Below are 13,513 nucleotides of genomic sequence, written 5' to 3'. Positions count from 1 at the left end.
AACTTGGGTACACGGAAGTCTTTTATTGGTAGTTCTTTATTGGACTTAAGAAAGAGAAGAGTTTGGCAAACGTAATACGAAAGGAAACAAATTTTAATATTCATAAGTATGTAATTGTTAACTTTTTTGAAAAATATAAAAATTAAATCAATATGTTTTAATTAACATTAAGAAAATTATTAACAGTTCGTTTGATTCCTTCATTTCCTAGCTTCCTTATATAATATAAAAATTAGATCAACATTAGAAAAGAAGTACAAGAATCGTCAACAAGCGAAAAATCAATCCATGACGAGGTTAGGCAACAAATGCCACAAACGCATTAAACTATTTACTTTAGATGAATAAATAAGATAGAGATAGAAAATATACAGATAAATGAGGTGAGATAAAGATAGAAGTGTAGGAAATGTTTATATATCTTGATTCGCGCTTAGTTTTCAGTGCCTAGCTTACTTTATATGTCGTAAATTGTAATTTTTACTATGTACCTCGTGCCCAAACATCTGGCGCCTAAACGGCAGCGCCGAAACGTCCGCGCCCAAATGGTGGCGCCCAAACGTCCTGTCCCGTCTGTATTTATTACAGTGCAATGAAAGCAGGTTAAGATTCAAAGTGTTTACCCTCGCATTCAACTGTCTGCAGTCACCTTCTTCCCAGTTTTTCGACTCCACGTCGATAGTATGTCTTGTCCTTAGAAAAAAAAAAAAAAAAAAAGTCAGTCACTGGTGTTTCCACATCTTGCTGGTTGGTGAAGCATCATGAGATCAGGAAGTGCACTATGGACGGAAACAGATAGTAATCCAAAGGAGCAAAATCAGGTCTGTATGGCGCATGTGGCGATGCCATCAAGTTCCTGACTTTTTTGTAGCGTTTCACGAACTGAGTGGTTTTGTGTTATTTTATTACAGCAGGGGATGCTTTCAGTTCACCTATGTTGGATATTTTTGGCGTAATACGACATTCATCATCCTCTTCAGCTGTTCGGAATAAAGGCCAGCATTGTTGGTACTACCGTTAGGATCGAACTTGAAGTGAATTACCTCTTCGTCGTTCCACACATATACACAGAGCATGACTTTGTTCGGAACGGCCCAGTTCGATGACCGGTTCTGAAAGTCGGCTCTTGCTTAACCACTGTTTTTATACATTCGGATTTCGAAAAAACACCCACTTTTCGTCGCATGTGACAATCCGTTTCAGGAAACGCACATCATGTCCTTTTTGCAGCATTTGTCCGCACACATCCACCCTCCTCTAGACCTTAGTTGGGGTCAACTCGTGAAGATGACGCACCACAGTGGACCGGGACATGCCGAATTGGTTTGACAATTGTCTTGTGCTGCAGAATGGGTTTTCCTAAATGGTGTATCGTATGGCCTCAGAATCTGTTACTCTGGGGCGGCCGAACTTTAGCTGATCTTCCACATTCTTATAATTTGCACGAAATTTCTGGAATCAACTTGTTGCTGTGCTGTGGTTCACTGCACATTTCCTTTCTGTATGACAAATGTTTTGGGTTCCTGTCGCAGATTTATGCCCGAGTTTGTACTTATACAGTAATAGTTCACATACCAGACGTTGGTAAACATTCATCGTCACTGCCACTAACAACTGACTGAAGGCGTGGCAGCCTCTGGGTTAAGTAGTCCGCTAACCACTACCTCTTCAACCAGTTTGGCCTTGCACTTACGATTGATCACAGCGTATACACACGCCTGCTGTTTAAATTGTAGAAATTTGGAAGACATATGACTCACCGTTTTGGGTTTACATACATATAATTACTACAATGGAACATAAAACGTAATTTTTTAAAAAATGTAAAGAAACACGAAGATGTTGCACCTAATCAAGATCGATGAAGATATCAGTTAACATCGAAACCGTCTCCAGTGTAATGAAAATGTTACGTAATGATATAAATTTACATGTATGAACCCAGATTCACCATTTAAAATCTTGTTGGTCAGCTATACTGCTTCTTCGAAAATTCTCAAAAATAAATAAATAATAAAATAAATAAATAAAAATAAATAAATATTCGTGTACAATTGCGTATCATAGTTTATATGTAGTTCATTTCTAGTGTTACTTGTATTTCTGAACCAACCCTTTCAGATTTATGTGAAGCTTTTCTTATATTTAGTTTATGTATGAAATTTAAAAAAAAAAAAATAAAAAATCTTGCTTTTTATGTATAATAGGGATATGGACTGAAAATTTAGAAAACTGTGAACTTTTGCAAATACCACAGACTTTAATGCATTACTGCACCTGAACTTATTCACATCGATAGTTCATTTAGGTCTTTTTGTCATGACATTCCACTTACCTCAAGTGTCCGGTAAAATATAATCCTTCAATCTGTTTCGGACTACTACTCATTTCGTTGACGCACCAAACAAAGCTTGCTTTTATTAAATGACATGATGCATGAAATTTCCTTCTCTTCCATCCTATAAACTGGATAAAGTAGAATGAACTTGAAAGATTGTTAGCAAGTTTTCCCTCTCTTCCCAATTTTTGTGAAACAACAGATACCAAATTAAGATTTTTTTAAAACTGCTTTACGCACTTACAAGTTGTGCGTTGCTGTGTGATGAGTTGTAGATAGAACTAATGAACAATATTAACTGTTCTTTAGATTCACTAAACTGTCTTTTGTAAATTCACTACATTCATAATAACGTTTCACATGCAGAATATTTTTTTCAATAGGAATAATTGTATGAATCGTTTGGGGACCAGAAATAGGCTTAGCATTACCTTAGGTGGAAACACTGGCACTTCAATTTCATACTCACATACTTGAAACTCGTATTTTATATTTTGTTTCGCCTAGTCATACAACTGTCTTGGAATCATTATCTGGTCACTTTAACTCCTTTGCAAACTTACCTTACAAGAAGTATTTGTAGCGTTTATCCCATCTGACGTGTCAAAATTTAGTGTATATATATATATATATATATATATATATATATATATATATATATATATATATAAGCCATCTAGTATATATAATCTACGTGTATGGAACATAGAGTTTCCGAATTTTCCAAATCGTCGTCCTTGCAGAGTGATATACTCATCACTGGCGAACATTACCATCTAAAATATTCCTAGACAGGTACTCCTAGAACTTCGTAAGGGAGCGCCAACAGTGGGCAGTTACTTGTCGGATGATACAGGTTTTCTTGTAGTGGCCAATCAGTACGTGACATAGGACCATGGTACTATGAATGTTTCGAAGGTTTGTGGCCACTGTACTGTAAACTTTCAAGTGACTTGACAGCTAACATGTGTAAACTTGCGTGAAATTGTTGTAGTTGACACGAAAAATGCAATTTATTTATGAAGAAACGAGAAGGAAATTCGCATTGTGCGCGTCACATAAAGGCCTAAATGAGAAAATATCTATATTTAGTAATCTGTTCGTGGTTAATTTCTTTGAACAATAATTTAGCCACTTAACTGTTGCTTCAACAGCCAAAATGCTCCTCTAAATTCTTAAAAACTTCTGTTTTTAATTTCAAAACTTTTTTTTTTTTTTTTTTTTAAGTTTAGAAGATTTTAATTATATGAAGTTTCTATTCATTATAAAGATTTTGCATCCACTAAATTAATTAGAAATGTAGAAATTATTTACATGAACAAACAACCTCCTTCCCTTCTGTGCTATCATTATACATTATAAATTAAAGATAGCTAATTTAAAGAATTTGGGGAAGCATTTTAGACATTAACTAGCATCTAATCTGGTGTACTGGTAAGTTCACCCTTTCATTCTTGATAGATTTTAATCTCAAGCAGCGGGGATCATCGGAATTCCTAAAGATTGTATACACTTTTTTTTTGGGGGGGGGGGGGGTCAAAATCGAATAATTTTACGTAGTTTATCCTGCAAAATTGTTTTCTATGCATATGTTCAATATAACAATCTGGGATGGCTATAACTCTCTTATTCTTCATTGATTCCAATCTCAGACGATGAACTTCTTCCAGAAGATTGGAGGATGTATACCAAATTTCAATAAAATCCGATAAGTCTTATGAGAATTATCGTGGAACAGACACACACAAGTACCGGTCGAATCGAATGTTAGAAGCACGAAGCGCTCGCATTAATTTTATCGAATGCTTGCTCCATTCTCTCTAAGGATGCAAGATACGTCTTGCGACCTTGCTGAAATAAGTTATAAATATTAATGGTGAATTAAATATTACTTTATATAATAATTATGTTTAATTATAAGGTAACTATCCAGGCTTGGAGGATATTTATTCATACATGTATTTATTAGTATTGGTGACTGGAGTACATTAATTCACTGGAGTATATTTATCCATATATATTTATTATTAATGGTGTATAGTAATATTTACTTATCTATGTTGTACATATATATATATATATATATATATATATATATATATATTAGAGAATTATTCCCCATATTTAAGATTTCATCATATTCTTTTTTACAGTTGGCTAGCTTCAAACGTTGATTTTTTACATGCTAGTTTTTTTTTCATTTTAGGAGCCTATCGAAGAGGCTAGCAGAGAATCCCATTGCATTCTGCATTCCTAGCTTGGAATTTTCCATTCGAGTTGTTGGCTTTAAATTTTTTCAAAGGAAATTTTTGTAGCTATTATTTTTAGCAGGCCAAAACATATAAAAAGGCAGCCAGTTCTTTTATTCGTTGCTGTGCGTTGTAGAAGTCCTTGAGTATAGAATCTTGGCCAGCCGAACCATCGCACTGGAAGAGAATAGTGCAGTGGGGATGTATCTCCCTTTAGTTAGTTACTGTATGTAGTCGGATGAGAGAATGTGCTGCATTACAGATATCCGCTAAAGCAATTGGGCTTTGGCCGTAAGATAGTTTAACCATGATAGGTAATTAGGAATTTAAGGTTATATTTAGAAGTCTGATTCTACGCCTAAACGGAGGCTACTTGGATTACATATTGATTGATTAGAATGGTAGCGTTGTCAGCTACCTATGGGGTCTATGTCGAAGGCGGGTGACGTCGAATAGACTTAGGTAATTGGTCCCGTCCTAGTAGTAGAGAAACTTTTATTTGAATCCGAATGGGTTTGGGTTCGATCCCGTGTGTATGTATTTATCAGGGTTGGCAAAAACCATGGTTTTTATTGAAAAAAACAAAAAAACAGGTTTTTTTGTTTAAACCCTTTTTTTTTTTTTTAAACCAGGATTTTTTGGTTTAAATAATTTGCTCTATATGTTTATATCACATATGGACAGAAATAAGTTTGTTTCGCCTTGGTGGTATTATACAACAACCGGGTTATGCTGGAAGGGGTTACATAAGCTTAAAGCGAAATCCAACCGCTTCTCGGCTTACATCCGAGAGAAAAATACTTCTGATTAAATGCCTGTCGTGGTGCCCCCCCCCCCCTCCAAAAAAGGACGGCACTTCCATGTATTTTATGAACAGTAAACTATCAAAACAAAACAATATTTAGAATTTTTCTTTGATTGCAATTGCATAACAATAATAACTATAAAAAAAAACACACACAAAAAAAAAACATTCATAAACTTATAAAAAGAACAAAAGTTGCTTTTGTAGCATAATCTCTTTGAGTACTGAATGGGAAATTTAAGTCTGAATATAATACAAATAATATACGGGAGTGAAACGTGATAATCCACAAATGTGTGTTCATCAAGATTTTACGAACCCTTACACTTTTTGGTTTAAACCAGTTTTTTTTTTTTATTTTTTATTTTTTTTTTTTTTTAACAGCTGGTTTAAACGAAGGTTCAAACCAACCAACCCTGGTATTTATTAGCACAATTAGATGCTGTGAATGATTAGATGTTTTTCTCATTACAACTTTCATGCAACAAAGTGTAAGAGTGAGTATTAACCTGATTTCTCGTTCCTTGGGTGGAAGGAAATTTAGCCAAAGCCGTGGAGTGAAGGCTGACAATCTAACCCAAAGACCAACCTATGCTATATATTTTAGATAGTTTCCTTATGGTAGACTTATTTTGGAGTCTCAGATTCAGGAGTATGCCAGACTGTGTCCTATGAGTCAAGGTCCAGTCTTTGAATTGTAAGGAGTATGGGCCAGAGTTGAGAGATTAGTGTAACCCGTATTTCCACAGGTCCCTTTGATTAGATAGAATTTGAACGATTTATGAAATTAGGTAATTTAGAAGTTAACTTGATTTCTTGCTTTCTTCATTATTTATTGGGGAAAGGCAAGCAGGTGATTTGGATATAGGGACGTACGGAGTGGCGTCCTAAGACTAGCCTAATCAACCACTTCCTAAATTAGAGTATTTATTAGAAATAAAATATTTAATCACTAAATTAATTCCTCAAATTGTTCATTTAATTTCTTTGATACGAACTGATCCTAGACATAACGAACATGTAATTATTTTAGGACGTATAGATATATATTTATAGAGCGGAAGGTTGTGAATTCGAAGCTTTTCGCAGTTTTAATATTAATGTTATTTGAAAGAAAAAAATAATAGTTTATTTCTTGAGGGAATGAAAGATTAATTCAGTAATTCACCTCAAGTGGAGGCTGAGCCAATTATATATATTTTCAGATATAGAGTATAGAGCTGTAGAGAATTCAGTCAATAGAGCTAACGTATTTACCGTACGGCCACTCGGACAGCCTGAATAACAATTTTTTTTTCCAATGTGGTTTTCCTTCCTTAGTCTTTGCTTGAGATTATAACCTCTGATTCGTCAGTCATTTAGCTATAATTGTTTCTGTCGTTATTGTAACACATATCTTGTCCCTAATAACTAATTTTAAATTGTTTTCTTAGATTGGAAGGATCAGTGGAACCAACTCATATAATCGAAATGCCTGAACAGATCTCTTTGGTTGAATTCTCACCATATGAATGGTCCCAAGATTTGATTATCGTTGGTTTAGCGTCGAAGATAATTGTAGGTCACATTACTTTTAAGGTAAGAATGATTATATCTCGAAGTGTTAGTGGGTTGTATTCAATATAAAGTAATTACAAAAGTTTTAGTTGATGATTGCTTCATAGAAAATAATGTAATTTGAAAACCAGGGAAATAAATTCAATTGTATTCATGTTTGGATTTAAGATTGAAACCGATAAATTTCTTTAATTGATTCGTGTTAGCATTGTTATGCATTTCCTAGAAGAGAGTCTAGAGTGTCATTTATTGTTTCAAGTTCCCTATTCTTAGTCATTTCTGTTCGCGTATGTTGTAAATATGCTTGAGAGTAATTCATGCTAAGACATACTTGAAGAAACAATTATTTTCTCTTCCCCTTTAATTATATTACTTCCCTTCTTCTGGATGTAAGATTTAAGTAATTTTCCAGCAACAAATTGGAAGTTGCATGAAAATGATTACTTTAAGTTGGTCACATAGCTTTTGATAAAAGTCGTTCATCAAAATTAAAGAATAGAAAAAGAATGCGAAGCCTACTGTCAAGACTTGCTTATTATCGTAGTTTTGGGAATATAAGATACATGTAACACTTGTCCGGACGTCTACAGATATGGACAAAATAGTGAATTATTTCTGGAAGTAGATACTTCGTCCACTAATAAGATATTGGACCATATTTAGTACACAATATATCTTGAATTCTTGTAGGGATAGACCTATGCATCTCTTGAATTGTGGTTAGAAATCGATGCCGAACACTTTTTTCCCAACCGTACACAGATGCTTATGATTTTGAGATTTGGATGCTGGGCGGATCAAGGAGTGCTGGATCTCGTCGACATATTCTGCGAATTACGCGTAGACAAAACCAGCGGTATAAATTGGGCATGTTGTCCTGGAATATTGCATAATCGATCGCAAATAATGCTTGCAAAACTGGGTGGACGTGGTTACCCAAGATTGCTGAATACACTTTTCCTATGACTTGACTGCAATTGTGCCTCCGAGTGAAGTGTGTTTGTGGACGTGGTCCTGGGCTCATTCCGGTTGAGGTACTTGCCTGAGATACAAATAGATGTAATGGTTCTGATTTCTTTTAAACATTAGGTCGGTCCATGCTGAAAAGGGACATTCAATCAAACTAATAGAATCGACTGTGCAATGTGACAAAGGGGATGCCGAATACCATGATATAGTGCTTCAGTCCATAATAAACCTTTCACAAGGCTTGACGGACAATCTACAAAAATGTATCAGGAATTAAGGCGGATTTTCCATTTATTGGAAAACGTGAAGAGATATCTGAAACTGTATAGTGTTTGACACATGGTATCACACTAAATTCGGTATAGGAACCATTGCAATCCAGATATGCATTTCAACATGATACCAAATCATCCATGCCCATTGCAAAGAAATATTACTCTAGGAGTCGTAGCCTGTTGTGCCTCTTCCAGTGTATCGAAACGTCACCCTCAGAGGTGTCTTTTAGCGGTCCAAACAAATGGTAGTCTTAAGGGGCTAAATTAGGGCTATACGAAGGATTGTTAAAAATTTCCCAGTTGAAACTCGTGTGTGTAACTCCTTTGGACTGCATGTGGTCGTGCGTTATCGTGCAGTAATAGCACTCCTTCCCGTTGTGCGCTTTTTCGTTTCGTATGGATACTTGCTTCATATTCATGGTTTAAAAATACATGTCCCCAATAATGCTTGTAACCTGTGCCAGAAATTCAACATGAATAACACCCTGACGGTCCCAAAACACAGTAGCCATTGTTTTCTTTGCAGATGTTGTGGTCTTGAATTTCTTGCTTGGCAATGGAGATGAATGTTTTCAATTATGCTCTGGCATTCTGAGTCAGATTTCCATAGATGAGTTGGGATTTCATTGCCGGTTATGATGCGATGAAGAAATTAATGTTCTTCGTGGGCATATCGTGTGGGGTGATTCAGGGAAATGCCCATTTGAAGATGCTTTTGGTCCTCACTTAGATGTGAAACCCAGCGCGCACACACTTTCTTAGAGCCAAGTTTGTCATAGACGATGCTCCTCACTGAACCATACGAGATTTGTAATGCAATACAACCTCACTCTTCTGTTTTCAGGAATCATTGCATCGACGTCACACATATTCCTGTCGATGATGGACGTTACTTCTGTCATCACCTGTAACAGTCCTACCAGTTGAGCATGCGTTGCTCCACACATACACTTGTTTATGCGACATAGAAGGCGCAGAAGTTGAGGTAGATTGCTGTAATTGCCGTTAGACTTCCCTCACTTGGGTATCTGCAATATATATATATATATATATATATATATATATATAGATAGATAGATAGATAGATAGATAGATAGATAGATAGATAGATAGAGAAATTTTATTTATTTTTTGATACACCGTTGTACATTGTGTGCTAGTGGCAATACCCACCATACAAATGGAGGAAGAGAGTACAAGTGGACTTATCCGATCAAATGACACGTTTCATGTCCCCCAACTTCCAAGTTTTGTGATTGTTGCATCATGCACATCGCATTTGAGTATTCTGGTCTGTCAGTTGATTTGCAATATCAATGCGTTGAGTACATACATTTAGCGAAGTTTCTACCTTTCTGTTTTGTTTGAAATTAAAGTGTCTAGATTCTCGTTTACTTCAGCAGTTATCGCTCTAACTGTCATGTTGTTTTCTGTTACGTCACTGTTGTTGTCAATAGTCGGTGATCCCTTTTGTACAGCTTAGTTTTTCTACTATCATTGGGCTTAGCAAATCCTTTTCTATTGTGCACTGCATATGTTGTCATGATTTGGACACCGTGCCTCGTGTTACGACAGATAAAGTTGCAATTTAGCTACAAATGCTTTAGTTTCATGGTCATCAATAATTAGACCTCTGGGACTACGTAAGATCTAATGTACTTAATATACTTATGTTCACTATCCACATTAGCGCACCTACCACTGACTGCCTCTCGCTACCATTATTTTCTGCATTTCAAGAATCTCTAGAGAACGTATTCAACATGATGGTTTAAGTACTATGATTATCTTCAAAATCATTTCCTTGCCTATGTTATTTTTCTATAGCTTTGGTTATTAATTTCTATGTGGAAAGAACTACTGACTTTCTTGTCACAAATAAAAAGTGATGATGAAAACAATGAAATATTATGCTTTGATTCAAACTCAGGATACTTGGTAGATTCACAATATACTTGTCACGCGATTAATACCATCATCTTCGTCTTGAATAGGAGTGCTGTAGCAAAAGGAATAGAAGAATAGAACAATATAAGGCAAACCAATAGTGCGACATCCACATTGGTTTGTTTTACAGGGCTTGTGACTTTAACAGCTGCACTTCAGTAATTTTAATATACAAGAAGCGAGGGAAACATCTTGAAACACTTACTGGGGATGTATATCGACTCTTTGCAACAACTGTGCGTAGAGGATTAATTTACATGGATCAGGTAATAATGCTTTCATTCTCACTTATGCTTGAACATGTGCTTGTTTCATGTTTTCAGTACATAACACTTTTTGTTGTTAGTAAGAGAGATAATAATAATAATAATAAAAAAAAGTGCTTGGCTATAGTTTTTTCCCATTTTCACCTCGGATTCTATTCCCGGCGGGAGCTAATGTAGTTCGGATCCCAAATTAAGGTGGATATCCACGTTTCACATAACCTCACTGTTCAAAGGGATGCTAAACTCAAAATCAAATCTCATTTTCACAGCCCATTTCTGCACACATGCTTCTGTTGTCGTTTTGTAGTTAACACCTTGTCATAAATTATGATGCTTGACTCACACTTCACATCTCAACGTTGAATTCACCTTGCAAAATAGTAAATGTTTATAATCTTTCAATGCTTTTATCTTTCCTTTACCCAACATCAAAGCAAAGCTGTAGTATCACAACCGCTTAGTGTATATGCTATTAACAAACTTCAAATAACTTCTTTTGTGTTGTGAGATGGAAATTCTAGTATCAAGTACAGCTGTCTCATGTATTGTAGACCCTATCAAAATTTCTGAAGAGGCTGTTGTGGAAGTAGAAGTGGAGCAAAAGGAAGACAGACGGTATCAGTAGATATCAGTGTGATGTTTGAAAGACTGTCGTTAGCTGCCGAACATGTTTGTTGTATAATAATGTTGTCAGCTCCTTGTGGAGTTAAATCTCATCTTACTCTTTTTATATTGTTGTATTATTAGAGAGCTTATATTATATTTCACCTTAACCAATGAGTAGTAATTTGTCTTTTTTTAAAAAAAAAAAAAAAAAAAAGTCAAGGTCACTGCATGAATTGGATGACTATTTCTTATTGCCTGTTAAAATGAATAGGATTTATAGGATACAAAAGAAAACAGTTGAACATATGAACACAACATACGATCTGGCCTGTCGGGTTGTCTTTGTAGCTGTGTTCTTTGTAACGATTAAACATGAAAAATATATTACTACTCCGTAGACTATTAAGTTCAGCTTACACTATTAAACATGGTCCTTCAATGTGTCTTTCTCTGGTCTGGAAACACCACATTAAAGCTTATTCAATCGCTCTTTCTGTAATTGAGTAGACTGCTTTTGTGCAGAAATTTCTTCCAGAATCGATTTGTTGTCGCCTATCACTGGAAGTTGAAGGTGATGCTAGCTCATGTACAGAATTTGATTAAAGTCTGTGTCACGTTAGTATGCTTGCAAACCAATTATACGAAAGCATTTTTTTTATCCAGTTGTATCAGCCTTAAACGGTTTTCATGTTTGTACTTTGAAAGACTACATGAAAACAACTAGCCAGGCTTTCTCAATTTTCTCATTTGATGGATATAATATTAACAGTTCCATGGACTTCAACAGTGGTAGGTACAACTTTTCCAATGGCAATAGTAGTCAGGTTTTGTGAATAGATTTAAGATGGGTTGAATCAGTGATAGGACGAATTTTTCACGAATATCTTGACGTTAATATCTAAATGTTTCTTCCTTGTGTATTTTTTGCTTTGGAAGTTGCTCGATTTTCTTTTCTTCAGTAATTACTTTCTGGATTTATGAATACTAATGTTGACCAGATTCCACGTTTGGTCTTTCTGTCCACGAGTAATTCCAACAATCTATCCGTGTCCTTGTCTAAACCGAATAAAAGTGGTTTCAGTGCAGATTTCTTTTCTCAATCTAGGAATAAGATGACTGATCACATTATGGCCCGGCAAAACTCGCTGTAGCACTTTAGAGGGCTTCCTCTCCATAGAGAGGATGTAGGAGAAACCCATAATGTGCATAGTTTGTGTGGGACGCAGCTAAATTATATGACTTAATATGAAATACTGCTTCAGTATGTAATGCGCTGTTCTCTTCCTCCATTTAGCTGTCATACTTTGTTACCATAAATACCCATTTAATGAAGACATTAATCCAGGTTTGTTTCCGCACGATAATGTCTTAAGCTTTCAAAACTGTTCGTTTCCACAGTTAATTCATTTGGATTTAACATAAGATTTTTTTCCGTAGTTATTCGTAACACTCATACAGAATGCAGAACGTTGTTTCCACTCAGCATTTCGACACACCTGCAAACTCCTTTTACATAACTTCACTCGAACCACTTTCTGCCATCTGTGATTAACAGTTTGGATTTCAGAGTGAGGATGAATAAGCTGTGATGAGAAAAACTAGTCATTGTATATGTTGTCAGGGTCGCATAGTAGAGTTGTAAACAACAGTATTGATCTTATACTTCTTAAAATAATGTATTATTCAAACAAAACTTGCAAGATCATATCAAGAGTTAAGTAGTACTGCACAGAAGTAGGATATAAAACAAGGGAAGTTTTAGACAAAATGAAAACTGGAACACAGTCTGTTTTCTTGCATGGAATGAAAGATTATCAGAAGACCACAGAACATGCCTTTCCAAAACTACCATTGACCAATCTTGTTCCAGAAAACAAGAAAGAAAGAAAAAAAGCCAGAGTTGATAACCTCTGGGTTTGATACTATTCATTAATCGTGTTTTCATAAACAGTCTTCCATTTTACAGTGTTTATTTGTTGTCTGCCCAACAATCATCTACACTTTAAGCATGTCAGTTATCAGTTATGTAATTATTCTTAAAGCTACTCATGTGGGGTTTCTGTACAAACAAGTAACTGTGTTTACCTAACAACGAACTTCCATCTTTCTTTATACAACAAATTACTTGGCACCACAAAACGTTCCTTTACTACCCAGCATCTACAACAAAGAGCAGATGTCTTTCTTCTAGGAGGACAAGAACTGGTACTTTCATAGATTCAGGAAATTGGCCGAAAGGTGGTGCAATAAGATTGCCTCTTCTTAGAGTGCTGGGAAGCTTTCGTATTAACTTAATGCATAAAGCAAGTAAGAGACGGAAATATTAAAAAAATTAAACTCACCTTTGCAATATGGATTGTTAGAGATGACCATTGCGGTGTGCAGCATTTTCAGTTACTCGGTATTTCAAGTCAACACTTCGTATATTTAAATAAGTTTTTAAGGACTATAGAAATACAATTTCAGTTTGTTTTGTTACATACTTGTTTCTGCTGAGTTAC

The 13,513-nt window shown here is 35.4% G+C and overlaps 1 protein-coding gene across 3 annotated transcripts in view; it reads left to right on the top strand.

Moving 5' to 3' along the window:
• The window catches only part of Nup37 (nuclear pore complex protein Nup37), a 103,604-nt gene that overhangs the window by 4,512 nt on the left and 85,579 nt on the right, over nt 1-13,513 (top strand). For 2 of the 3 annotated variants that reach the window (XM_081752121.1, XM_081752122.1), the window contains exon 2: nt 6,826-6,970. The exons of the other annotated variant lie outside the window; for it this stretch is intronic. In XM_081752121.1, coding sequence (XP_081608247.1) covers nt 6,826-6,970 — 145 coding nt within the window. The remainder of the gene's footprint in view (nt 1-6,825; nt 6,971-13,513) is intronic. 3 annotated transcript variants of the gene reach the window in all.

Source organism: Thermobia domestica, chromosome 3 (genome assembly GCF_964235325.1).
Source record: "Thermobia domestica chromosome 3, izTheDome1.hap1.1, whole genome shotgun sequence".
Lineage (NCBI taxonomy): Eukaryota > Metazoa > Arthropoda > Insecta > Zygentoma > Lepismatidae > Thermobia > Thermobia domestica.
The sequence above is the reverse complement of the archived record's forward strand: the minus strand, read 5'-3'. Positions and strand labels throughout refer to the sequence as shown.